Source organism: Photinus pyralis, unplaced genomic scaffold (assembly GCF_008802855.1).
Source record: "Photinus pyralis isolate 1611_PpyrPB1 unplaced genomic scaffold, Ppyr1.3 Ppyr1.4_LG4, whole genome shotgun sequence".
Lineage (NCBI taxonomy): Eukaryota > Metazoa > Arthropoda > Insecta > Coleoptera > Lampyridae > Photinus > Photinus pyralis.
In genome coordinates this window covers 32,405,805-32,433,632 of record NW_022170511.1, presented here as the reverse complement: position 1 = coordinate 32,433,632, position 27,828 = coordinate 32,405,805, and the positions used below count along the sequence as shown (strand labels likewise).

At 35.6% G+C, this 27,828-nt stretch overlaps 5 protein-coding genes across 11 annotated transcripts; 4 read left to right on the top strand and 1 right to left on the bottom strand.

Annotated features, from left to right (window-relative positions):
- The first annotated feature begins 233 nt into the window (after positions 1-233).
- On the top strand, positions 234-8,718 carry LOC116168571 (G-protein coupled receptor moody-like). 4 transcript variants are annotated; one of them, XM_031484482.1, is made up of 4 exons: positions 2,234-5,731; positions 5,787-5,849; positions 7,233-7,373; positions 7,727-8,718. In XM_031484482.1, exons 2-4 carry the CDS (start codon positions 5,791-5,793, stop codon positions 8,556-8,558), a joined length of 1,032 nt encoding a protein of 343 aa, XP_031340342.1. In that variant the 5' UTR covers positions 2,234-5,731; positions 5,787-5,790; the 3' UTR covers positions 8,559-8,718. The 4 variants fall into 4 exon arrangements, with proteins under 4 accessions (XP_031340343.1, XP_031340341.1, XP_031340342.1 ...); XM_031484483.1 differs by lacking the exons at positions 2,234-5,731; positions 5,787-5,849 and adding an exon at positions 234-727; XM_031484481.1 differs by having other exon boundaries at positions 2,233-5,849.
- Positions 8,719-14,552: 5,834 nt separating this feature from the next.
- LOC116168536 (probable methylmalonate-semialdehyde dehydrogenase [acylating], mitochondrial) lies at positions 14,553-19,860 on the top strand. Its single transcript, XM_031484436.1, has 4 exons — positions 14,553-14,886; positions 18,182-18,524; positions 18,572-18,852; positions 18,902-19,860. The coding sequence occupies exons 1-4, from the start codon at positions 14,863-14,865 to the stop codon at positions 19,793-19,795; spliced, it is 1,542 nt and encodes a 513-aa protein (XP_031340296.1). The 5' UTR covers positions 14,553-14,862; the 3' UTR covers positions 19,796-19,860.
- Positions 19,861-20,281: 421 nt separating this feature from the next.
- On the top strand, positions 20,282-21,613 carry LOC116167771 (zinc finger protein OZF-like). The gene is made up of 3 exons (XM_031483274.1): positions 20,282-20,517; positions 20,575-21,184; positions 21,230-21,613. The coding sequence occupies exons 1-3, from the start codon at positions 20,392-20,394 to the stop codon at positions 21,511-21,513; spliced, it is 1,020 nt and encodes a 339-aa protein (XP_031339134.1). The 5' UTR covers positions 20,282-20,391; the 3' UTR covers positions 21,514-21,613.
- Positions 21,614-23,308: 1,695 nt separating this feature from the next.
- LOC116167773 (5'-AMP-activated protein kinase subunit beta-1) lies at positions 23,309-24,460 on the bottom strand. The gene is made up of 2 exons (XM_031483275.1): positions 23,656-24,460; positions 23,309-23,606 (listed from the first exon to the last, which is right to left on the bottom strand). Exons 1-2 carry the CDS (start codon positions 24,319-24,321, stop codon positions 23,460-23,462), a joined length of 813 nt encoding a protein of 270 aa, XP_031339135.1. The 5' UTR covers positions 24,322-24,460; the 3' UTR covers positions 23,309-23,459.
- A 579-nt stretch (positions 24,461-25,039) lies between these two features.
- On the top strand, positions 25,040-27,696 carry LOC116167774 (serine/arginine-rich splicing factor RSZ21-like). Of its 4 annotated transcripts, none has more exons than XM_031483276.1 (4): positions 25,040-25,185; positions 25,262-25,761; positions 25,814-25,966; positions 27,443-27,696. In XM_031483276.1, the coding sequence occupies exons 2-4, from the start codon at positions 25,415-25,417 to the stop codon at positions 27,597-27,599; spliced, it is 657 nt and encodes a 218-aa protein (XP_031339136.1). In that variant the 5' UTR covers positions 25,040-25,185; positions 25,262-25,414; the 3' UTR covers positions 27,600-27,696. The 4 variants fall into 4 exon arrangements, with proteins under 4 accessions (XP_031339136.1, XP_031339140.1, XP_031339139.1 ...); XM_031483280.1 differs by having other exon boundaries at positions 27,253-27,585; XM_031483279.1 differs by having other exon boundaries at positions 25,055-25,185; positions 25,392-25,761.
- Positions 27,697-27,828: the final 132 nt, after the last annotated feature.

The window sequence follows — 27,828 nt, the reverse complement described above, 5'->3', positions numbered from 1 at the left end:
ATAGCGTTATGTATTGAAATTCGCCATTGACATTGAAATGAACAATCTTAAACACGTATTGCATGTTAATGAGTTTTTCTATCACTGAAATCGCATTAAAATAACAACTAATGAGTGAGTCAGTTTGAGGAACAAAATCTGTGTCATATTCAAAATTAAAGTTTTCAAGCACCTCAAATCAGTTACCTAAATAATTACAATGGCACGCTACGTAACAATGTAAATACCGCAATTATATCCATTTAGTTATGGGTCATCATCACTATCAGAATCGGTTCTATGATTGCAAATAGCACAAACGATTCTGATTATGTCAAGGATTTTGCGCAACCTTACCGATATACTTTGTCCCGCACGTAATAATTTTGCGGTAGGTATATACCTACTGTACGATAAATTTCCACAATCTTAGGTAAAAAAAAGCAGTTGCGGGAGTAGTTTCCAATAAATGGTGTGATTAATAACAAAGTGACTAACAATGCGGGTTTACAAACTTTGGTTAATTCAGTCATTCTTGTGTTTAGCTCTGCACAGCTCGCTGTCACCATTACGATTATTAGCTTCAATTAAAATTAATTTTTCTACCATCCTGCCTTAGGGTGCGTCCCTATATATAATTCTATCGTATATTATTCGAGTAAGTTTCGTGTGTTATTTATTGTGAGCGCAATTGAAGTGCAATGGCGGTAAATTCGTCGGTGCCCAACGATTATTCGGTTCTTCTGAGGTATGTTAAATTTTAAAATTTTTTATATTCCCGCTAACGGCATGTGAGAGCATGGTTAAGATGCGTTTGTTTTATGTGTGTGTGTGACATATGCAGTGCATGTGTGGCTCCGAGTTTTGAATTTCGTTACGTCCGCTAAAATTATGTCCTCTATTTTAAATTTGTTTTATTTATTAGTCAAAGTATGTTAATCAAATCAAGTGTCATTTAATGTAAAAATTCCTGTTCGTCGACTTCCGAGTTAATTTAGATTATAAATTTTAATATAACATCAAACGTTTAATTACGCATGACTCACTTAAATGAAAAAACTAACATTAATAATACCTACTTATACAAATCTTGCTTTTACCGCGTTTTTCCTATAAATTATTTAAAAACACTTCAAACTTTAGTTTAGTCACGTTTCTGAAGTTCCGTTCTTATGACGTTATCTCATTAGAATTACATCTAAAATTTCCAATAGCTATAGCACAGATAAACGGAGCTTTAGTGGCTATAGGTACCTCTATACCTAAACCCAAGAAATCTGATTGATAGCTTATGGAAGTTGCCCACTTTTGATTTTTGTGGATTCATCACAAATAATTATTTTATTATGGAGTTTGTTATGAAACATGCATCAATTATGTATTCTGCTGACTGCTGAATGAATATTTTTATTTTGATGGTTTTATGACGCTTATACATAACAAAAACTACCTATGCGAAAAGTGTAACCACGTGCGTCGTTTAAAATACTGTTGTTTATGTCATTTACAGTGGGGGATAGTTTAGTATTCGGCAGTTGAGCAGCTCTCCTTACCAATTCATCCCCACTGGGTTCCTCTCAAGAATGCCTATATAAATACATACAAAAGGCCCTGTTTGAAAGAAGGGACCAAAAGAAATAATTTGCATTTTTACCTGAAAATTCTAAAACGTAAGGAATACGTTATTCTAAACTGCAAGTTCATATCTTAGCAAACTTTCTATAATTAGGAGTACATACCTATTAGGACTATTAGGAGAGCCCTACACTAAATGTACCAACTGTAAATTAATTTCATTTGTCAACGATTAGTTTGTAAGCCTAATTACAAATTAATTACAATCACAGAAGTTCCCTTGCAAAATCCAAGATCTATTATTTTAAAAATCTTCTAATTGAGCCCTTTTACCCCCATAACCATAAAAACTGTGCTTGTTCTCCAACATATAGAAACTCTTTGGAGTTATAGGTAACAATGTCCTGCTTTACTTGAACGCAGGTTATACATACCTATTTATCCGTTCAAGAATTCACCGCAGCTCTATATACCACTGAGACGGATTAGCCCCAGGAGGTCCGTTGAACCAATTTTTTTTCTATTGGACTTTGTTGTGTATTTATGCTCAGGGTCGTGCCTTTTTGCTTTTAGATATATTTCGAAAATTCAAATTTTAAACTTTCTCATACTTGATACTGATACTTGGAGAAATGGTGTAAATTAATTTAAATGGAGTTAAATGCAAATTCATAAGGTTTTCCCGATAAAAAGTTCAATTAAATTCAATTACTGTCTAGGGCAGAAAGTACTCGAAAGTGTGATATTAATTTAAAGATCTACAACATTTTTATTGTGCACTTGCATTTACTGATCACGTCAATATTACTTACTGTTAATAGAGCACTAAAGTTGTTAGGGTTTGTGAAAACATCGTGCGGAATGCTTATAGATCGAAAGATAACTACAGATTTTGTGGCGATGGTTAGTAAACGTCTGTCACCGCACTTTTCTCTTTATATTGGTTAAAACTAGCGTATAAACGTATTCTGTTGAGGAATCCAATTTATTTTAATGTCATTTTTCAAATTTTGAATCGAAAAACATTATCAAACACATGATTCTGCATTGCGGCTAAATCAAGTGAACTTCAAAAACAAAGATACATTTTAAAGGAATGCAAAGATTACTCTCTGAATTAAATAACACAAAAAAAACAAAGTAAACAGAACGATGCTTTCTCAACCGGTATTAAAAACAAGATGCCCAACGTAACAAGCGTTCGTGGTTTAGCTCTTAAAAAATATGTGCATCATGGTAGGTTGTATATACAAGGTGGAACCTCTCAAGTGGCGCTTAAACTCCTATGAAATTCTTTTCAAATTATTCTTAAGTGCTTCTTATGTTCCTTTCAAATTCATCTCAAGTACATCTCAGTAGAATACCTATGAAGTTCTTATTATCGCCTCAAACTTTGCGTTCAATTCGTTCTTAACGCCTTAAGTTTCTTTTTTGTTAGGTTTTTAGTGCATTTTTTAAGAACTAAAAAAAATGTGCTAGTGTTTTCTCGGTCCGTCCGTCCGAACCCACTTCTACCGTTATGAACGACTTCTAGGAGAATGGTCCTAGAGTCCTGGAATGTTTTGCAGTAGATCTTCAGAGGCACTTATTAAAACACCATGTGTTACAGAATGAGCTTTAAAGCGGACCATACATGAGAAATGTTATTGACAATATTTCGAATAATTGACAACATTTTTGAAATCCTCAGTGCCGATGGTTTGATAAAGGGGATTGAAGTAAATAGATTGATTCATAAAAGTTAATTATGATTTATCCCTTATTTGTACACAAGTTCATAACACAACCGAATTTCACCGTTAATCACTCCGACATCGATGTTGGAACTGAACACAATTCAATTTGCATATATATGAAACAATCAAGTGTTTAAACAACTGTAAAAGGCATTTTATATTTCACAGAAAGCAGATGAGTTGCGTCCGTTTGCCTTCCTTATTGCAGATGACTAATCCGTATTGACTTGATGGCGCTTCGATGGCTACAATCTACAATACGTACCTACTAGTTTGACAATATTATGGAATAGTATGGAACTTGATTTATTATAAACTGATTGTGACCATTGGTATATTATATACAAACATTATGAAACACATTTTTAACTTGGAGCTTATTACCTACAGTGGAATACATATAATCCACCTTAAAACTCCATTTTTTGACTATATTTTTGTCTTATATTTATAGTGATTTTCGCATTTTCGAAGAGGTATTGATTGGGGTAAAAAATGAACCCCCACCTTTTTACGGAATTACACGTTTTGAATCAAACAAAATCTCTATGGTAGGTAGGTATTGGCTGTCTGTCGGTCCGTCGTACTCCCATTTCGGGCTAAACTGAACAAATTGGAATCAAATTTGGTACCTACACATATTCTTAGACATAAAAGGGCAGAATCACGTATACGCAGGAATGCGGGTGGGGTTTTAATTTTTTTTAATCTTACGTTAGCTGTGTATAGGGGTCTGAACCTAAATTGGATCAGATTTGCTTGCGTTTCGTAACAAGTGATAAAGCTGTTGCACTCGCGCAAGTGACTAAAGCGTGCACTCATCATGACTTTTTATTCAAGTTTGCTCCGCATCCGCAACATATGCACACATACGCACACCAATTATTGAAAAGGCCTCTATAGCTATTTATTAATAGTATCTGCAGTTTTGTTTTAAATATCTTGACAAATGGAAATGTCTTTACGCAGACACAATTTTTTTCGCCAAAATTAATTCTTTTCGTCTACCTCGCGTGCTATGTTTTTTATGTGGTCCCAACAAAATTTGTCTACTGTAAATTTCACAAATACGTTATTAAGAGCAATAATGTTTGTACCCTTATAAAGTTGTCAGATTTTGCGAAGAAAAGAGAGGTTTTCACTATTTTACACTTTGTCGAGATAAGAGAAAATGTCATATTAATAGTCGTTGATAAAACTAATGCTTATGTACTTACGAACAAACGAAACGGTCACGTTAAACAAATTAATCCAATGAAATGGATGTGATTATGTACACACTGCTGGTTATAAATAGGCATTATGTTATGACAATATTTAAATAACCTATACGAGAAAGGTACAATAATTAGTTATAAGTAATTTGCATTGGGTGATATTGCACGCCGGCCGCCGCGTAGCGCAAGTGACAAAATTCTAGCGAAAAGCGACACGAAAATAAGGGGTGTGCTAGTGGCCTACGTCAAATGAAACATATGTTAAATTCTCAACTCGTGTTTTATGAAGACTTCAGAAGTCGCAAAGACTGTTTAGAATCCTAACTTTATAAGTGCAAATCAAGATGTATCTTTGGCCTGTTTCGTTGTGCCTTTTAGCCCAGGTTTTCAGCTACAGAACACACATCTGGTACACTCTCGTAGACTGTGAATTTGTTTTTTTAATGGTAATCGCAAAAGTTTCCTTTTGCAATGACTTTTCAGAACTATTTTTAATGCGATACCTTATTCTATTCTCACGCACAATCACGAAAATTTCTGTACTCGAAGACATGCGTGCTGTTTGCTAAAGAACAAAATTTGCAAGAACTTTTAATTTGGTTTTTTTTCTTACGATCTCACAATGCAGTTTTACACATAATTGGCTGCATTTAACATTTGCTGTTGGCTTAATTTCTTTCATTATTAAAACAGATGTTCAATTAATGTACTCTGCACTAAAAATAATGTGTTGAATGAATTTTGTACTATGAACGAGACGAGACAATAACGTACACCATAGGAAAAAAACACGCCTCCTTACGTGGTAAGCTTAATTACTCTAAATGGGACAATTTGCAGATACATTGCAAAAATAAATCCCTAACGGTAGATCCTGCTGTAGATTTGATTTGATTTAGATTTGTTTATTCCTTCCTCTTCGAAGATATTTACATGCAGTTCTTAGTTCTTACATCGCATTGTTTTTGTTCCATCATTTTGCAAGTTAACTGATGCCCAAAGATGAAATTTTAAGATTTAGCATTTTATCGGTGGTAAATACACAAGAGCTTGATTTTTAATCGGAAAATTTTATTTTTACACGAAAGTTTTGTTGCAACGAAAAAGAACTAGAGATCAAAAGTGTGATAAAATCGCGACATCTAAATTGTGAAACATCCCGAAGCCTCTTGCATCAAGGATATGAAATTCAATTAGTTTGTTAGCCGAACCTTCTCCAGTCCAGTATGTATCTTAGGTCCTTGATACGGTAACTCTTAGACTAAAGTTGTATTTCCAGATGAATGCCGCTCAGTAATTTTGTAGCTTCGGAATGTACCTCGGCACGGGCAAAAATAATAAGGTAGTTACGTTAAAAAAAGGCAGATTCATACACGAAGCATTGAAGCCACAATCAATTAAATGAGCATGAAATCAACATTGGCCAATCTCAAACAAATCAAAAGAAAATAAATCTTGTGAAAATTACAAATAACCACCAAGGGTCACCTACCCGCAGTTACAAGCCGCTGAAAGCAATACAATTTATAATAAAGCGAAGAATACCATTAAAACTAAGTACATGACCTACACGTCACTGTCGCGAAGATACTCCAGCTGTCGTAAGACCTGTATGAGTATTGTAGCATTGCTTACCTAATCCATACAATCGAAAGTCTCATTGTACCTAAAATACAATATAGTGCAATAAACATGCACTGAAGGAGTGTTTCGGGGGGAACGAATTCCAATTGGGCGAATATCCCGGGGGCGAGTTTTCATGAGAGTGAATATTCCGGCGGCTAATTTACAGGGGCAAACTTCGTGGAGCGAATCTTCCTACAACCGTTTCAACACTTGCCTAGGTGTTTGAAAATTAGAGAATAAGGTATACAGTTTTAAATTAGGCCCAGTTTAAGAAACACTCCCATTGTAGAACTGGCATTGCATTGTTCAAACTGGAAAATACTGAAAAGTGGGTTTTTATCCAATGCAGAGTCGGAATCTTTAATTTAGTATTCACTTCCCCACTTCTTTAATATCAAAAAGCGTGCTTCTAAAGCGTTTATGGCGTTGCACTGCATTAAATAATTGGGAATGAATCATTCAATTTAAAACGATCCGTTTGTGCCAACATAAAGCAATAACAGGTCCTTGAACCGCGGCAAATGCAATCGTATGGAATGCTTAATTAACGAATTTACTATGAAACCGATTAATTCGATTAATCAATATCAACCTTTATCTGGTGAATCACTATACAGTGAATAGTTCTCAGATGAGTGAGCGCACAACATAGGAAGTTTGCGGTAAATATTTGTAAGCACAAGCACAACCAAAAACCATATTTTTCCTTGAAAGTGGATTTAGTAAGTGTCTGAAGTGTTGTGCAAGAACAGACAGATTTAGTTCTTCTCTAAGCTTTCCTTCAAAAATTTAGTAGATTTCCAAAATGTCAATTGTAAAGTGAGTTTCTTTTCTTTATTATGAGTTGGCTTAACACTCTCAGCATTACATACCTATTATGCAATTTAAAACGATTTGCCTTTTAGTGTGGATGACTGCGACTTGTATGAAATACTTAGTTACCCTTCTGATAAAACATGGTTACGCGTTTTTAAATTGTGGCCCAAACACCAACATTTGCAAACATGAACGCGAAGCCATGGTCGTGTAAAAAGGGGCTAGTTCAAAACTTTGGCAAAAATATGACATTGCACTTTATTTAGTGTTTTTTTCTTTCTAGTTATTCCCCGCCGCTCTTAACCGCAGCAGGAGTTATCACCGTCATAACAACAATTATTGGTGTCATAGGAAACTCGTTAACAATCATTGCGTTATTAAGAAATTCCAAAATGCGAACGGTGGCAGCTGCTTTTATTGCAAGGTGAGTTTCTTCCTAATACGCTATGGGGTTCCATGTCACTTTACACTGTAACTTTGAATACTGATTGATACCTATGCCAGTCTCTTCCTCACTTTTGAATGGCAAGTTCCTGTGTCCTTTAAATTGGGTAATTGTAACTTTTATTTCACTGATTCATTTCCTGGATCGAAACGTATTTCCTTTGGTTTAGAGATTGTGAGGTGCGTATTATGTTATCAACACTAGAATCCCAGTGACTGGAATTATCAAAGTACAAAAATATATACTACTTGCTTATTTTTAAGGATTTTCCATAGAACGTATGGTAGGTAACAATAACATAATAAAGCTAATTCGAAATGTTTTTATTACAGCTTGTGCATATCCGACTTTCTCATTTGCATAATCGTCCTGCCCTTCGGAGCGCATCAATTCTTTGTGGGAACATGGACTCACGGACGTTTCCTCTGCACCTTAATACCGATGCTGCGATACGGAAGCGTGGGTGTTTCCTTACTGAGTATAGCAACGATTTCAATAAATCGCTACATTCTAATCGCGTGGCCCAATCTTTATCCGAAGGTGTTCACGAAATTAAAAGTCTCCCTGTACATCGGCATAATTTGGGCGTTCAGCTACGGATTGCAAATACCCACGATATTTGGCGTGTGGGGAGTTTTTGGTTTTGACGAGAAGTTGGGCACGTGCTCGATATGCAAGGATAAAAATGGACGTAGTGCGAAGACGGCACTTTTTATAATTGGTTTCGTATTGCCCGCCATTATTATTGTTGTCTCATACTCAAAAATCTATTGGGTCGTGAGAACGTCACATAAAAGGCTCAACAAGCACGGATCTACACTAAACACCAAAAGAAGCGATATGAGAATTACCAAAATGTTTTTGGTAATATTCTTGTGCTTTACAGTATGTTACCTACCGTTAACTATAGCAAAAGTATTTGATCCAAATCTCAAAAGTCCACCTTTACTTATAGTAGCATATATTTTACTATATTTGGCCGCTTGTTTAAATCCAGTAATTTACGTCACCATGAACAAGCAATACCGGCAGGCATACTTTGATACAGTAAAATGTAGAGTGGGAAGCAGTTATGATTCCTCCTCCCCAGTACAACAAAACAGTAAGTCTATAATGTCAGTGGTGTTTTTGAAAAATGTTGTAAGTCCAAACCCTAAGGTATGATCGTCCGAACAATGTTTTTAAAAAAACAATAAAAGTACAAAGTGTTCAAACGTAGTATTAGTTTATTTATTGTACATTGTGTAAGATTGTCCTTATATTAAGGGTCATATGCTGTATATTTTTTGTAAATAGTTTATTTAATAAAATCGAATTTATTTTACTTTTTATTGATGAATTATCCGTTTTTTTTAAACCACCGTCAGTAAACATTTGAGGACATGCTTGTCTTTTATCAGAAGGATACACTCGAAACAAAAAGCGCATTTCACGGGAAAAATTTGCAACTCAACTGAATATGCCCTTTGGATGTAAGAATTCTCCCATTACATTTGAAAAGTTGCGATATTATATATTTCAAGTTGCCATTATTTTTATTTATACAGGGTGGTTCACTACCAATTTATGTACTTTAAATTTGTGGTCAGTAGGGACTCCAGGGGGACATTTTTTCTTACTGTATACATACTGCATACACTTAGGAGTTTAGAAATCAAATTTTTGAGAATAATTGAAATCATTTCATTTCATATTTGGAGTAAACTGATAACTCGTTCACTTACACCTGTACTTTCCTAAGAGCAAAGTGATTTGCGGTATTACCGAACCACAATTACCTTTGTTGTCCTTTTGCTTAGTTTAGAAGGTAATAACTGTAACCTTTGAATATAAAATTATATTCAAAGCTGCAACTACTATGTAGTTTTCATAACATTTTTAACTACATATACATATAGCAGCATATAATAGATAGGTATAATATCATTGTGTATACATCTTATATGTAATAAAAATAGTGGTTGCTATTAAAAACAATACGTCTTATTTGTTTAGGTTTTAGACATATTTGGTATACCTTTTGGTTTTCCAATTCCTTACATTCATTTTTTGGAAAGATTCATGTTGTTGGAAACATCAATCGATTCTTTCATTGGTGCCCCACTTAGATGACCTAATTTTCTATGCCAATCTTGTACCTTAACGTTGTTTTCTGCCAGCATACTTTTGACATCTGAGGTTGACGACAGCTTTACCGTATATAAACCATTTTCTTGTTTACTGCCTTCGAGCACAACTTTATTAAGCTTAGTTATTAGTACTTTGTCCTTTGCAAAAGTCACATTTCCACAATTCTCAGTTATTGCACTAACAGACAGCAAGTTCTTCTTATTTCTGGTACGTACAACAACACATTGTTTCACACACAAGCTTCGCCGACAATTGTCCCTTTGCCTTGTGCTTCAATTGTTTGATTTTTCTCTGCCACAGAGATTTCACTTTGTATTTCTTCTGTTTTTGAATATCCTCTTATCGTTAGACATGTGTGAAGATGCACCAGAGTCCACCACGAAGGTGTTACTGACGTTGAGATCACCAGTTGTTAAGAATGCCACTTTTCCCTCCTTTTCGTCTTCTGGTTCTTCCTTTTTTCGAAAGAAACAATTTTCTTCCCTGCGATTAGTTTTCTTGCATATTTTACACTGCTTCGTTTTTGATCTACAATCTTTTGAAAAATGGCCTGATTTTCTGCACGAGTAGCAGATCTTCTCGGTGTAATGTTTCCTCACGGGTGTTGCATTCTTTGTACGTTTCTCCACAGCTTTGAATGCCACATTTTCTTCAGAGTCTTTCTTCATTCGCGATTCTTCTGCACAGGAGTTGATTCCCAAGCAGTTGCGAAATGTTTATAGTGTTCCGGGAGTGTCGACAATATTTTAGACATCAGCATCTCGTCATTTAGGTCGATTTTAACCGGAATACAAAGTTTTCCATTTTACTAATATGCAGCGACATGTCCGAGTCTTTTTCATATTTATAGTTGAAGAATTCCTGTAGCACGTTACATTTTTGTTGTTCACTGTCCTTTTGAAAAATAGTGCATAATTTTTCAAACATGTTTATGATGCGCGTTTTTTTTAACCCATATTTCTTTGTCATTATCCTTTGTTAGGTCTGTAAACTTTTTGTTGCCATTTACGATTTCGTTGGCTTTAAACAGCTGTATGCTTGTCTGCAATTTCCATACTTGGAATGTTTCACCTCCCGTTAATTTATCTATTAGAGTAACATCTTCCATTCCCATTATCGACGATGACGCCCTTTTAAAAAAAAATTATCCTTTTTTATTTTTAACACGAAGAGTTTTTTTTAACGCACACAGCCTTTATGTTTTAATTATTGTATTTTAGACAAAAACGTCTGGGCCCATAACCTGTTTTAATTATTGTATTTTAAAAAGAAAACGTCTGAGCCCATAACCTGGTTTAATTATTTTATGTTAACTAAAATAAAAAATTAAAACAAGTCATTGGTGACTACATACCTACTATACTCTGTTTTTTAACTAGGAAGAAGGATTTAAAAGTTCCCGCAAAAATCTTTAGTTTCTATTGGCTCCCGCTGCGCCCGTTTTACACANACCGGTCCAATTTTCAATAGGTGTTACTTTAGTCACACAGGAAGTGGTAGGTGTTCTATTAAGTAGATATGTAGCTGTTCTTATTGCTTCACCCCAATATTCCTTGGTTAGCTGCGAGTCAAATACTAACGCCCTAGCTTTTTCCATGATTGTTCTGTTTAATCGCTCCGCTTTTCCATTCAGTTGAGGCGAGTGAGGAATTGTGTAATCCAGAATTATTCCCTTTTTTATACACCATGTTTTTATATTTTCATTTTTAAATTCATCACCATTGTCACACCTTATTTTAGACACTCTGAGGTTATGAAGAGCTTCCGCTTCTTCCACAAACTGTTTTATGTAAGTAAGGAGTGTAAGTCGTCCAGTATAGTTTAAAAATATTTCTTTCCGACCAATTATAATTAGATCAATTGGCTCGCCACACATCGCATGCAGATATTTCCAGCGGTCTTTGCTCGATATCTTATTTATATCAAATGGTATTGTCTTTATTTGTTTAGGTTTTAGACATATTTGGTATACCTTTTGGTTTTCCAATTCCTTACATTCATTTTTTGGAAAGATTCATGTTGTTGGAAACATCAATCGATTCTTTCATTGGTGCCCCACTTAGATGACCTAATTTTCTATGCCAATCTTGTACCTTAACGTTGTTTTCTGCCAGCATACTTTTGACATCTGAGGTTGACGACAGCTTTACCGTATATAAACCATTTTCTTGTTTACTGCCTTCGAGCACAACTTTATTAAGCTTAGTTATTAGTACTTTGTCCTTTGCAAAAGTCACATTTCCACAATTCTCAGTTATTGCACTAACAGACAGCAAGTTCTTCTTATTTCTGGTACGTACAACAACACATTGTTTCACACACAAGCTTCGCCGACAATTGTCCCTTTGCCTTGTGCTTCAATTGTTTGATTTTTCTCTGCCACAGAGATTTCACTTTGTATTTCTTCTGTTTTTGAATATCCTCTTATCGTTAGACATGTGTGAAGATGCACCAGAGTCCACCACGAAGGTGTTACTGACGTTGAGATCACCAGTTGTTAAGAATGCCACTTTTCCCTCCTTTTCGTCTTCTGGTTCTTCCTTTTTTCGAAAGAAACAATTTTCTTCCCTGCGATTAGTTTTCTTGCATATTTTACACTGCTTCGTTTTTGATCTACAATCTTTTGAAAAATGGCCTGATTTTCTGCACGAGTAGCAGATCTTCTCGGTGTAATGTTTCCTCACGGGTGTTGCATTCTTTGTACGTTTCTCCACAGCTTTGAATGCCACATTTTCTTCAGAGTCTTTCTTCATTCGCGATTCTTCTGCACAGGAGTTGATTCCCAAGCAGTTGCGAAATGTTTATAGTGTTCCGGGAGTGTCGACAATATTTTAGACATCAGCATCTCGTCATTTAGGTCGATTTTAACCGGAATACAAAGTTTTCCATTTTACTAATATGCAGCGACATGTCCGAGTCTTTTTCATATTTATAGTTGAAGAATTCCTGTAGCACGTTACATTTTTGTTGTTCACTGTCCTTTTGAAAAATAGTGCATAATTTTTCAAACATGTTTATGATGCGCGTTTTTTTTAACCCATATTTCTTTGTCATTATCCTTTGTTAGGTCTGTAAACTTTTTGTTGCCATTTACGATTTCGTTGGCTTTAAACAGCTGTATGCTTGTCTGCAATTTCCATACTTGGAATGTTTCACCTCCCGTTAATTTATCTATTAGAGTAACATCTTCCATTCCCATTATCGACGATGACGCCCTTTTAAAAAAAAATTATCCTTTTTTATTTTTAACACGAAGAGTTTTTTTTAACGCACACAGCCTTTATGTTTTAATTATTGTATTTTAGACAAAAACGTCTGGGCCCATAACCTGTTTTAATTATTGTATTTTAAAAAGAAAACGTCTGAGCCCATAACCTGGTTTAATTATTTTATGTTAACTAAAATAAAAAATTAAAACAAGTCATTGGTGACTACATACCTACTATACTCTGTTTTTTAACTAGGAAGAAGGATTTAAAAGTTCCCGCAAAAATCTTTAGTTTCTATTGGCTCCCGCTGCGCCCGTTTTACACACAGGTAAAATTGCTATTGACATGATTTAACTGTCAAATTTAATCGCGATTCTCGTCCGGAACTGTTGTACTTATTTTTGAGTTTTTGTGTGTTCTGAGTCCATTTGCATAAATTTTAACAAAAAAAACAGTTCTTTTAAGAACAAAAGTTGATATTTCGCGTCCTAAGTATACTGGTATTAGTGATGGATTCAACTCCAAGTACCAGTAAAGCAAGCTTGTCTCCTTTGAAAAAACGTAATCGCTTAAACTTGGGTCATTTTATCAGTCTTCGAGAAGCAGTTTATTATAAACAAATGTTGTCTGATATTCCGGATATGAATTTTGCTACCCTTGTGTTGAAGATTGCATCTACCACAGGTAACGTAAATAATGATGTAGGCATATATTTGGTTGTTAAAGTATGACACATATTAGGAGTTGCACGATCTACAGTATACCGGATAATTAAAGAATATCGAAGTACTGGGATTGTTACCCCTTCGAAACGTTCCGGTGGTCATAACGCTGTTGCAAATGTGAGCTCTGACAATTGGCGGAATTGCGTGCAACACGTTATTAAGGAAGAAAATAAAATGTGTAGATTGGATGGCCTAATGGATACACTTATAGAACCCTTAATTATTTCACTCGGATCGAAGGACAGTGACAGTTCTAGTGAACTCTCGGAAGACATTGACTAAATCTCTTATACATAAAGCAGTGAACTGTGCTGTCTAATAATATGAGTATAATTCCATTGTTCTGAATTTGTTCAATAACTTAACATTTGTTGTAAATTGTAATGTGGATTGTGTAGTATTACAACTGATAAAGCATTTAAAACTACAATTCAAAATAATGTTTCAAAGGCCAAAAAATGTATGCAGAATGATTACCTATTATCAATGTATTACCTATTTATTATAATTCGCTTTTAAAAGTAAGATGTATGCATAATATAAAGGAGTTCCTACCAAGTAATAACTCAAAACCATAAATAATGAAATCTAACCAAATGTGAAAGAAAATCACATCACGCAACCCACAATACATATCTGTATAAAATGAGTCTATTATTTTTGTTACTAGATTCTAGTGACATTTTCAGTGTAAATCAGGTTTTTAAATCCGTCTTCCTAGTTAAAAAACAGAGTATAGAATGCAAAATATTGTTTTTTTTACTTTCAACCTGCTTTATTTCGCAATCTCAATTAGGCAACTTTACATAGGTACTTATGAATTTTATTTTAGTTCATTGTGAATACATTTTGTTTCAATATAGAAATGAACTGCCAGATAGCTTTATCGATAACATGACATAGCGGCCCTAAGTTGTATGCAATTCTAAGTCTAAATATGTAACGTGTGTTGACTATCAAACAAATGAGTGACGCATTGCATGTTCGTAGAGACATCTATACAATTACCACTAAATTAACTGAATATTCAATCAATATTTTAAAAAATAATAAAGGCTGCCAACAATGTGAATTAATCGGCTAATTATTACGCTACCAAAACAAAACAAAAACGTGAATTAGTGAAAGCATGGCATTTTGGTGCTCGGAAGAAACCAATCAATAAAATGCTGTCGTCGAGTGCGTTTTAATGGAATAAGCCATTCATAAAGGCTTGTTCTAATAATTACCTTTATTAAATCAAGGAAGGGGCCCTATTTACCATATTACACGATTACTTTGCATTTCGCCGTATAAATTTTATTGATAAACGTGTGGGGATATAAGGAAGTCCCACTCAGGCAGTTTAAATTTGCTCTGACCTGTCCGCCGTCTCCCACCTTTTTATAAAGTGTTGTTCTAACTATGCTGTCTGCAGTTCGGGTCATTGTAAGTAAACAAATTATGAAACAATCCCCATTTCCTTTTGCAATTGTACCTAAATCTGTAGATGTAGTAGGTAGGTCAATTATAATACGCCTATGATTACTGTACCTGTCGTAGATGTCCACGTGATTTCAATTATTGAAGTTTGTTATTGACCTTGGTGTGGCTATTATTAGTTTAATCCTAGTGGCACCGTAAATTTGTTGGGCAAGATTATTCGCCATACGCACGTGAAATATGCGAATTTATCACCTTTCGTAATAATTCAAATATTTGACTAACTGTAGGTATTATGGCTAGCCAAAACACATCAATAGCGAATGAAATTTTCGTAAATTTTAAAATTAAAAAAAAACTACTCGTGTGTGCGTAGGTACATTTATCATAGTAAAATGCCTTTATTACATAGGTACCTAGGTGTATGTTATTTAATTCACATACGGTGCAAATATGAAGAAATTTAATCGAGCAGCTCGAATTCATTTTACACCTGAACAATGTTGCATAGGTCAGTACAGGGCAATATTCATTAACATATTATAACATTGTAAATTGTGCATTTATTATTAATAGTATGCAAATGCCAAATGAATAGTCAAAAATAAACGAACATGATAAACAAAAATTCCTCGGACTCTCTGGAAGTCTATTGCCAAAATATATATCCTTCGACTTCCAGGTTTGCCGTTTGGTGCATATACTGCAACAATAAATACCATGGCTCCACCGCTATTATTAACTAAAAGCTGTCTAAATTTGGCATATCGATCTAAACTTAACCATTTTTGGTAATGTAATGTCTATATTAACTATTAACATCTTGTGTACGCTTCCAAAGTCAAGCAAAAACTGTGCAGTATTATTCCACCATCCTGGACTGCTTTATTCCAGAAGATGAATCACGCCGCGTAATTATTACCCTCGTAATAAATCCGATACAACTGATGAATACCGAACGATCCTCATCCTCGAGATCTTCACACATACATCATTTTTTACAATTCTATCCCACCAGATCAGCATAGCTAATTGTAAAACAAAATTTTTTGATTCAGCATTAGTTTTACTTTTTTTCGAAGCACGTACATACAAATAGTATATTGTTTTATAAGGAGTAAAAGTGTAACTTTTTGTGGCAAGTCTGAACGTTTGACGGCCGAACGTAGTGAGGCCGACAATTTCAGACGCGCCACAAAAAGTGCTTTTGCTCCGAATAAAACATAAAATTTTTTCCGCAAACGCTGTTCAAACGATAGAATTAAGGGAGTATTCCCAAAAAGATTGCAGCGCATCAGCTGTTAAATGTTGAAAAATTTAAAACTAGATTGCTGTGGGTTGCGGTTGTTATGGTGAAAGAAAATTTTGACAATTCAACAAATTAATTATCAGGAACATTCAAAGCCAATTTGAACTGTGCGTTTTTGGTAAGTACCCGAGTATCGAGTAAAGTAGTAAAAGATATTGACCAATTTTTCTTGCACGTTACATATTATGTCGGATTCCGAACTTAACTGTACGCCGTCAGACGTTCTTGCAATTGCCAAGACAGCTACGAACGATTTAATTCCAACGAAGTCAAGTAGAGATTATAATCATGCTTATGAAAGATTTCTCACATGGTGCAATGAGAAAAACATTACAAACTATTCTGGAAATGTGCTACTAGCTTAATCTTAATTCCAAATTCTTCGTCATTGGGCCTGAATGCAGCTTCTGATGAGCCAAATTCGGTGGACGTTGATTTAACAGATGTTGAAACGAGTAAGAAGTCAAAGGAAATGTTATTGGCTAACTCATTCAACTCTACACAAAATGGTATTGAATTAGAAGTCAATAAATCAGGAAGTGTGTTAAATTTGTGCGGTGCAAGTTTAAATAATTGTAATATCACAATTAATATGTAATTATCGCTAATAAATTTCCAAAATTCAACTACCTGATGATGTTTACTTTCTGTCATGTCACTTTTTTCTCCGGCCGTGAGCGTAGAAAAAAGTACTTTTTTGTACGCTCACGGCCGGAGAAAAAAGTGAAGTCTGTGAAATCAAACTTCAACATTAAGAACTGACGTTAATAAAGTCGTCATTTTTTTACGTTTGCGGAAAAACTTCATTTAAATATGTTAACAAATAAAAAAAATGGGATTGCGCAAATACAAAAGTTGGCGCAATTTTTTTAAAATTCATCTGCATGGTTGGTGGAGGTTTAAGGATTATTTACTAACACAGAAAACCGGACATTCATATGTTTTTTGTAACAAGAATTATAAAAGAAGCCCTTTGTTTGGAGGTTTGGACAGTTTTTGGGCTGTAACTTTTTGGCCCGTTAGTCTACGTAGCCGAAAAATAGCGACCTTTCTGATATCCTGAAGAACATGTGTATCAATTTTCAAAGCGATCTGACGTTTCGACACAAAGTTATCGTGCACACGGACAGACGGACGGACAGACAAACAGCAATACAACAATTATAAACAATCTCGAGGATCGTTAATAATAATTACACAATCGAGATTTGATCTAGTCAACTGGTGAATGTTCTAGTCCTAACGATTAGAGACCGACCCACGCACATTCTGCGGTTTCACGCATTTTTCTGATAATAACAACCCTGTGATTTTTTTATATGGAACACCATGTATATTGTTATATCATATGACAGCTTATTAGATTCTATCATTGAATAATAAATTCAGATTTATTATTCAATGATTCTATACAAAATACTTCAAATAACCGGTTCGGCGCGAATCGCCCCGCTGCTTTCTCCCAATATCATAATTCCCACTACTTTACTTTTTTGTTGACGCCCATTTCGCGACCAACAAAATTCATTCTTTTTAGCCAATAAAATTTCCTGGCACAGATAACCATAGTGTAAGATTCTTACACTATGACCACAGATTTAAATAGTATATTTAAATATGTGCTATGACATAACTCCACGTGGAGTGAAATCCGGCATAATCCTCGCAACGTGTAGCAAGCTTGATAACGACAGATATGACCTTTGCAAAATCGCTCCGTAATTCTAGCTAATTTTGTCCTGCCCCACGACTTCTCAGCGCCTCAAGCACTTATCCGCATTTGAAAAATCAGGACCGTATTTCAGGAACCACTCGCCCACATACAAAATTGAAAAAAAGTTAAGAAAATCAAATGTACACCTATGCACATGTTCCCGTTACAAATCGTATTACCTGTAATTATGAATTTCCGGGGCTAATTCGTTTTTGCACGACCGGAGAAAATTCTATTTCTCAGACGCAGATATATCTTTAAACTCCAATCATTTTCAGAGTGCGCGTTCGTACTCAAATGTGGCGCCCACGACAAAACTCTTCATCGATGGTAAATTTCAAGAATCTCAAACGACGCAATGGATAGAGCTTCACGATCCGGCGACCAACAATCTTGTTACGAGAGTTCCTCAAAGCACCAAGTCGGAAATGAACGCCGCCGTTGAATCGGCAAGAAATGCGTATCAAAGTTGGAAACGTACGACCGTTTTAACCCGACAACAGTTGATGTTAAAACTGCAACACGTTATTCGTCGCGACATGAAAAAGTTGGCGGCAAATATTACTTTAGAACAGGGCAAAACTTTGGCGGATGCGGAAGGAGATGTTATGCGAGGATTGCGTAAGTGACCCTATTTTGAAATCTTGTTCCAATCCGTTACTTTGCAGAGGTGGTGGAGCATAGCTGCTCAGCAGGTTCTCTTCTTCAGGGGGAGTCGTTACAAAATATAGCAACTGATATGGATTGCGTCTCGTATAAGCTTCCGTTAGGAGTGACGGCCGGTATTTGTCCATTTAATTTTCCCGCAATGATTCCGTTATGGATGTTTCCTTTGGCACTGATTGCTGGTAATACATCTATCATAAAGCCTTCCGAACGGGATCCAGGGGCAACTATGCTACTAATGGAATTGTTAAATGAAGTTGGATGCCCTCCTGGTGTTGTTAATGTTAGCGGTCATACTCGCTATTAATGCAAATTCATGACATTTATTGCAGGTCATCCACGGCTCGCGAGATGCTGTCAACTTCATATGCGATAATCCAGACATAAAGGCAATCAGTTTTGTTGGTTCGGATACTGCCGGGCAGTATATCTACCAACGCGGATGCGCCAATGGCAAACGTGTCCAATCGAACATGGGCGCCAAAAATCACGCGGTTGTGTTGCCAGACGCCAATAAGGAGATGAGCATTGACCAGCTTTGTGGGGCTGCTTTTGGAGCCGCCGGTCAAAGATGCATGGCCATCAGTGTCGCAGTATTAGTGGGCGAAGCCCAAAAATGGATTCCTGATATAGTAGCAAGAGCAAAGAAGTTGAAAGTAAACGCAGGTCATGAACCAGGAACCGACGTCGGTCCGGTAATCTCGCCTGTCGCAAAAGAAAGGATCTGCCACTTAATAGAGTCTGGAATTAAGCAAGGAGCCAAATGCGATTTAGACGGTCGAAATGTAGTCGTTGAAAAGTATCCAAAAGGCAACTTTGTTGGCCCGACTATTCTAAGCAATGTGAGACCAAGCTACGACTGTTATAAGCAAGAAATATTCGGGCCGGTGCTCATCATCGTGCATGCAGATACAATGGAGGAGGCGATAGAAATTATAAATTCAAATCCATATGGCAACGGAACAGCGATCTTTACAACAAGTGGAAGCAATGCGAGGCAGTTCGTCAATGAAATAGATGTTGGCCAAGTGGGCGTTAATGTACCTATTCCTGTTCCTTTACCGATGTTTAGTTTTACTGGTTCAAGAGGTAGTTTCTGGGGTGATTTGCATTTCTATGGAAAACAAGGCCTCAATTTCTATACCCAGACAAAGACGATTACGTCAATGTGGAGGAAAGGACAATCTCTCACTAAGAGCACTGTTTCGATGCCAGTGCATACATAGAGAGATCCTATGCATGTTTTTCAATCAATAATATTTACCAATTATATATATTTTTAATATACCTACTCTGCCTTTTTCTTATTAGCACCTAATCCTCCTAATGCCCTTCACACATTAAATTCTGCCTCCACTTCGTGCATTTTGAATCGGGTTTCTTGCATTATGTTTCTCTTCAACTTTCATCGTGTTGGCTTTCAATTGTAGTTTCAAACCTTTCAGTATATCCTCCTAGTTAGGTTTTGGCATTTTGAAGTCATTTTTGTACTTTTGTGCGAGTTATACAGACATAGATAGGTACTTATTTATTTTTTGTAATTGGTTGTTTTTTAGGTTTCTTAATTCTCCAAACGGAATTTATACAGTAAACTTCAATAATATCAAAGTTACTCATACCATATGCTCATACATAAATCGCACCCATTTTGGGACACCCTGTATGTGAAGGAATAGTTCCACCATCCTGTATATTCAACTAATGATTTGACTTGGAGGTTATGTAGCTCAATTGTCAACAAAGTTCATTTTGTTTTGATTGATGAAACTGCTCTTGGGACTAATTAAACCACCTCCAGTCTCAGTTTAACATTAAAAATAAAATGGAAGATTACTTAAGTGCGTTAAGTTACTTTTGCCGGACGTGCATGAGGATTCCGAAAAACCTAATCCCTTTATCGGATGATCCACAGCTTACTCATAAAATAGAAACAATCTCGTCTGTAACGGTATACAGGGTTCAGTAATGGTGCCAAACAAACGTTGCTTAAATAGTCATTTTACAGATCGATGAAAACGATCAGTTACCCAAAAAGATATGCGAAGAATGTTTGAGAAACATCAACCTTTTTTATAATTTTCGTAAAGTTATCATTAATAATGATTCGGACTTGAAATCACGTCTTGCTGCAGTTTTACTTATGCCGGAGACTATGCCTACACCTTCCTCGGACGATGTTATAGAGGAAACTGTGCAAATTGTATCTCCTATGATTGTTAGCCGCAAACCAAGAGGTAAAAAAAAACCACGCCAGGTCAGGGATTTGAACTTTAAGAATATAATCACTTACAAAAAAAAATCGTATGAATGCAAACCGTGTGGTTTTGTTTGTTCTGAGATCTCAAAATGGCAAAATCACAAACGTACAAATCATTATGCCCGTGGAATTTGTAACATTTGCGGTAAATCACTGAGAACAGATAATTTAAACAAACATATCAAATCCCATATGGAGGATCCTATTACCTGCAAAGATTGTGGTAAAGTATTCAAAAACTCTGAATCACTTCGGTCGCATGCTTTAATACATAACGGTCCTGCATTACTATGCACTTTATGTGGAAAATCCTACAAATACAGAGGTGAATACAATCGCCATATGAAAAGACACAGCTGTAAGTAAAATGCTCTCATCACCAACATTACTAATTGTGTTTCAGTAAATGGGAAAAAAACGGTTAAATGTCCAATGTGTGATAAACTGTTTCATGACAGAAAGCATATTAAGCGACATATACAGGTGCATACAGGAGAACGGCCACATATCTGTGGATATTGCCGGAAAGGCTTTTCCAGTTCTTATGCATTAAAAACACACATTCGTCAGCATACCAATGAGAAACCATACATTTGTGAACACTGTCCTATGGCATTCCCTCAAAAGGTGTCTCTAATGACGCACATGAAATCCAAACACACAGAGTGTGATGGACAGGCTTCGTAGTTTTTGATTTTGAGATTAACATTGCTATAGTGTATTATCTTCAGTATCAATGAAATTATCTATTTTCTATCTACAATAAAGACTTAAAGTCCTATGCCTATACTGTTGTTCATTACAGTTACTTTCTCCAAGTAGGTTTAAATGGTTATACCTATTGTGTAAACACGTTATGTAGGCGTTATTTTCGGTCTAAACACAAAAAATAATGATACCCTGGATATGAGAATGTTATTAGGTAAATGGAGTGGGTTCTTTTTAAGAAGAAACACAGCTTGGTTTGTTTTACTTGAATTTATATTTTCGTATTTGATTTTCCTTTTAGAAATGTGTTAGATGCGTAAGTTTTCGTTTTAATTTTACCACTTTTGAGTTGTATAAAATTATTGCGATAAGGAGTGTTTATCAGGCAAAAGTTAATTAATTTCACGGAAATGCACATCTGGTGCTGATACGAGGATGCAGCTGTTTTATACTGAAGTGGTGTTCCTTAAATACTGGAGAAAACGAGCCTGCTGCGACGGTTAAATAAAATGGAAAATGCCAGAAAATTCACTGAATCTTCTGAATTATATCATCTGTTTTTCTTGCTCTGAACAATTTGTAAATTGCACCTACCTCACTATTTGCAGGCACTATAAAAGGCAAGATTGTAAAATGAGTTATGTACTTATACGTACATTGCTTTCCTGATAATTGAGTGTACATAAATAACAATTCTTATAAACGGTACCTGCAAATAGTGAGGTAGGTGCTTTTTCATTAAAAGGAGTAAAAGTAACAGCGTAATAATTTATAATAATAACAAATTGTTCAGACCAAGAAAAACAGATGTTTTAATTAAGAAGATTCAGTGAACTTTCTGGCATTTTCCTTAACCGTCGCGAACTAGCAGCAGGCTCATTTTCTCCAGTATTTAAGGAAAGACCACTTGAAACACATGAAGTTTATTTAAGAGGAAATAATAGGCCACCAAGAAGCGTACGTCTAACCACACTAAATCCATGGTATTTGTGTCAGATATAGCAGGGCTGCCCCTAGCACACTACCTTGTATCTATAACATCGCGGATGTCCAAAAGTGAGATTATATTACTATATAACTGCAAAGTATCTCTATTATCTGGTGCAGTGATAGGGTATATATTTAAAAAATTTAATTTCCGCTTCTTCAAAACAAAGAATGTTATCTTAAATTTCGAAGCATCCTGTACATACCTATAAATTGTTTTCTCGATTGTTATACATATCTTAACAACATAGAAGGGGCGCTTGCACTTACATAAAAATCTAAAAAACTGTGCGACCGACACAATTTTGGTTAAATAGATTAAGTTTCACTATAAGTAGCAAGCACAATCAGATTCTGTGCCGAAATATCTACAGGGTGTCTCTCTACTGTATCTCCGGATGTTTACATTCACAATTGGGTGCGCTTGTGCCGCCACCTTTCTCTGTCCATCTGAGGCCATAACTAGAGCCAGGAAAAATATTGACGATTAATATGCGCAATATCAACTAAATATATTTTGGTGAAATCAAATGTGCGCACGCAGACTGCGCAATGCCAACTGTATTATTTATGGAGATATTTCCTTGAAATTTTAACCAAACATGCTTTTACTTTAAAATAAAAACAAAAAAGGAATTCTACAACTGAATAAACGCCGTTTGGAAAACCCTGTACATTTTTCTACAGCACAGGAACCAAATGTAGGATTGCTAATCAAGTGCATTGCCACTAATACTTTTCCACATTTGCCACTGCTACTGCTTTGAATTATAAAGACTTTTATAAGAAAGTTTAAATTAGGTATTTATGTGAGCAGAATAGTTAACACTTGATTACAACTACAAAGTTTTTTGTTAAAATATTTGTAAACATTTTATAACCGTTATTTCTAATAAATATTACAATACAATCTATATACAATGTAACTTCCATAACAACTAAATAGGCTTGTACAGCAGGGTAGTGACATATTTCTTCCTATAACGATGTGTTGCGCTCAGCACCATTACACCATCTTTGATGGATAGTGCGTACAAATGGTTTAACATAACATGATTCGGCTCAGGCAAAAGTGTTGGCTCACACTAAAAAGAATTCATTAAATATTTTACACTTTCTAAATGGGAGTTATACCGATAGGGGCGTGTCCTTATTAAGTATAACTTGCAACAAATGTGGCGGAAGAACTGGCGGACCTGATACCTTCTCCCAAGGTTTGTTTATAGGAATTTCTTGAGAGTACTCTTTATGTGCATCACTCGCGTTCGACTCGCTGTCCTTAGCTAAAGCTTGAAAAACTTCAAAATCTGACTTCTTTACGCTGACAAGATTGTTCTTTGATCCCATTCCATTGTCAATAATTTTCAAACCGGGATCATGCTTCCACTCCCCATCCACGCAAAACTTATACTGATGTTCCCCTTCAGGAAGATCGATTATGGTAACAAAATCGCCGTGGCTTTTCACCATCGGAAGTGTCTTCCATCCCGAAAAAGTACCACTTATGTACACCTCACTGCCACCGCCTTCCCATCGAAAAACTGTCGGCAACGCCTTCTCGTCCAAATTAATTTTAGCACCTTCCGAAATTGTATTAGAACGAGGACGTGCCTCATAGGATACATCTTGTGGTGCAGGTTTTGTAAAATATGGTTCGTCGTCTTCGTGCGAATTTTGATAGGTAAGTTTGTTGTCAATCCTTCGATCAAATATAAATGCGTCATCGCGACATGGTGAAGAGGGTGCAGTTTCACCCGATTTTTGTCTTTCTCTTGGAACTCCACTACCAGCGTTTCCCATTGTAGGAAGTTATGCTAATAAATGGGCTATTTAATCTTAAATTCTTAAAAAAATTAAAAGTAAACACAACACATTGCTGTCAGTAAATGTCATCTGGCAAAATTTCATAAATACCAATTCCAACCCAACTTTCTCACTGTCATACCAACCGTTATCATAAAATCACTTGAATGCCTAACCATTGATTATACACACGTATGTATAATCAATGGCCTAACATACAAGGTTTATACAAGTGATTGGTTCCTGCTTGCAGCAAGCCCTTGTCCCTTCTCACTTCGCGCTATCTGTGAAGCAATGCCTACCTACGTGACCGATATAACAACGTTCCTGTGCCGCAACATCGTCCGTACTCCCGCGATTTAGCTTCGAGCGACTTTTCCCTTTGCTAAAATGAAATTCTTAAGAGATAAACTGCAATCCGTTAAAAAAAATCGGCGGAGTTACTGTACAGCTTCAGAGAGATAAGGACCTGCAGCTCTGCTTCCAATAATAGAAAACAGCCGTGTGGGGATAGGGTATTAAGTGCACTAATTTAAAGGCGACAGCTTTTATCTTTCATAATTTTTATAATGAAATTTTTTATGGCGTCAGTCTTGTTATTTAAATAGCCAAAACGTGCATGAAAGAACGGATGTATCTCATTTACACTACTTAATGACAAATGATCAAAGTCCTAATACTACGAGTAAAGTCCTATATCACCTTGTACATTACAATTTTAGAAAGTTGGTATGACCATTACCAATAACAGTGTTTAATTTGTTGTACGGTTGGTATTGCTGTACAAAGAAGCGTTGTTTAATGCTATTTATTTATCTATTTTGTGATTATTTTTGTAGAAAATAATAACTAACGTGACGGGTAAGTTTATTTAAACAATATTTTTTCTGAAATATTCACCCGAAGTTTAAAAAATGGTTTAATTAAACGTTTTTAGAACGGCGCAGTAAAATCAATTACGTGTCATTTAAGCCTGTCCTTGTCATTTGTTTGATAAGAAATAATTTCAGTTAATTGCCCTTAATTTATGCAAAAGTTGAATCCATTTTGTTTGTGGGGGCTATTAGTTTGAACGCTCGAACAAAACAGGATGAGAGATAAAGACCAGGCATCCCCTCGTTCGAGTCGTAGCGAGAGTAAATCTCCAGCTAGTGATGATGGCGAGAAGAAACGGAAACGAAGCGTCAGCAACGAAAGTAAATCTAGTGGTTCGAAATCACGATCTAGATCACGTAGCTATAGTATGGATCGTGATGACTACAGACTACACATAGCCGATATCGGTGATCATGTACGGAGGTCAGATTTGGAAAAAGTTTTTGCCCCGTTTGGCAACCTTAAAGAGTTATGGCTGACACATAGCTCACCAATTTTTGGTTTTGCCGTTTTTAAAACTAAGGAAAGTTCGATGGCCGCTTTGAAAGGTGCAGATGGCGTGTAAGTTGTTCAAGTTATTATTTTTTAATGTGTGACTTGTCGTTTGCTTTAGAAATGTTGGTGGCAGTCGTATACGCGTCACACATGCAAGGCCACGAACAAGAGGACAAGGTCGAAGATTTTTCCACCCGAATATGCGTTGCTATCAATGTGGTTACGCTGGTCACTTCTACAGAGACTGTCCCGATTTGGATGACAGTAAAGGGTAATGATACTGACTAATTTGTATTTCAATCAAAAAGATTTTTAATTGTCGTTGATTGTATACTACAAACAAGAAGGCCATCGCATAGGAAAAAATGTTGCACACAAAAGTACTATTTACAATTTCAAGTGCTGATCAGGGAATTATAATAGATCATCCATTGTCATATTGTTTAAGGATCGATTATCAACAGGAAATAAGAAAAAAATGCATTGTCATTTATGTGTTAATAAGATTTGAATGTTAGGTTTTAGATCTTGCTATTCAGTATATAAGTCACTAGCCGACACATGAGAATGGATACGAATGCTTTGCTCCTTTAAATTGTCTTATCCGTAAGTTGTGACAATCGATTCCACTACCGTGGCAGAAGTATGTATGGAAGCTTTATTTCTTTCAGAATTGTAATTTGGATCCAAGAACTGAGACAGTTTTGAATGTTTGGATTTGTGTAGTGTTTAAAATGTTATTATACAAGAGCTCATTTGTAAACATAAAATTGGAATGTAGGTACTGAAGGACATTATCGGGCCTAGTCCCAAAATTTGTGCCCCTTTAACTTATCTTTTGTAACTATAAGCATAAAAATAAAACCTGTTTGTCTGAGCGATAGGACCACAGCAACCAAAAAAACTAAGGGTTCAAAATATGTTATCTGTGTGCAACTTTGCCACCCACAAGAATTCCGTGAGAGAGGGATTACAATTAAAAAAAAAGTAAACGAGTTCACAATTTTCCTTTTTGGGTAGAGAGGACCACAACAAATTTTTTTTTAACAAATTCAGGGTTCAAAATTTTTGTTCCAAAATTTGCGCTTTTTTTCGTTTGCTTCTCAGCAAAAGTTAAGGAAAGGTTTTAAATATTTCTTCTCAAAAGTTGTGCTTCCTTGATTTCTTTCTCTGCAATCCTCACACATCCCCTTTGGTGTGCTGTTTTATTTCTTTTTATTTTACAGGTAAGTATGTAGAGTGGACCAAAGCAAAAAATGTTGTCTAAATTGCCTCCTTAACAATAATTTAAAGATGATAAGGAAGCTCAGATGTTTACTAGAATGAATGTCAGTTTACCTTTGTTAATATCGAATATTGATACTAGTTAAGGTTAAAATGAAATGAATTCTGCTGTGTAAAATTTTAATACAATGTTAAGTTAGATGGATCTGTGACAGTAAGTGCTTTTATTGAGATGGCCTACCTTATTCGTACTATATAATCAACGCGATTGTGCATGTTGAGTTTTGATTATCTTGCTGGAATCACGATTTATTAATACTTGTGGTTTATCAGGCTAATGGTCTTATGGGTTAGTTTATATGGTTTGGTAACTCGTTATAAATGGATATTGTCATTGGTCGTAATTTCATGACAAAATGGCTAAATTGGTGGTGTAATCAAAACTGGCCCATTTGTGTTCATTACTGGGCTCGTTGTCGGGCACATAATGAGTTAATATGGTCCTGATTTAGAGTATTTTTAGTTACGATTCTAGAAGCGCAAGAAGAAACTCCAGAAGGGATCGTGATCGGGACTATTATTCAGATCGTGACTACGGGAGGAGGCGTCAACGTTCCTCCAGAAGATATGACGACTATGACGGATATAGAAGGAGTGGGGGAAGAAGATACAGATATTAAATTATATAAATGGTTTATATTGTGTGTATCTAACTAGTTGTGCGTTAGATGTAATGTTATACCTACTGCAATCAGCACTATGTATTTCTAATTGAATGTCAGTTAATTGGTATAAAAATAAATGTGTTCTATATAGATAATTATTAGTCTTATTAGAAAATGCCATTGTGTCTATTTTTAGCCAAGTGAAAAATTGCTCAATCATACCATCACTGCAGTTTCCTAATCC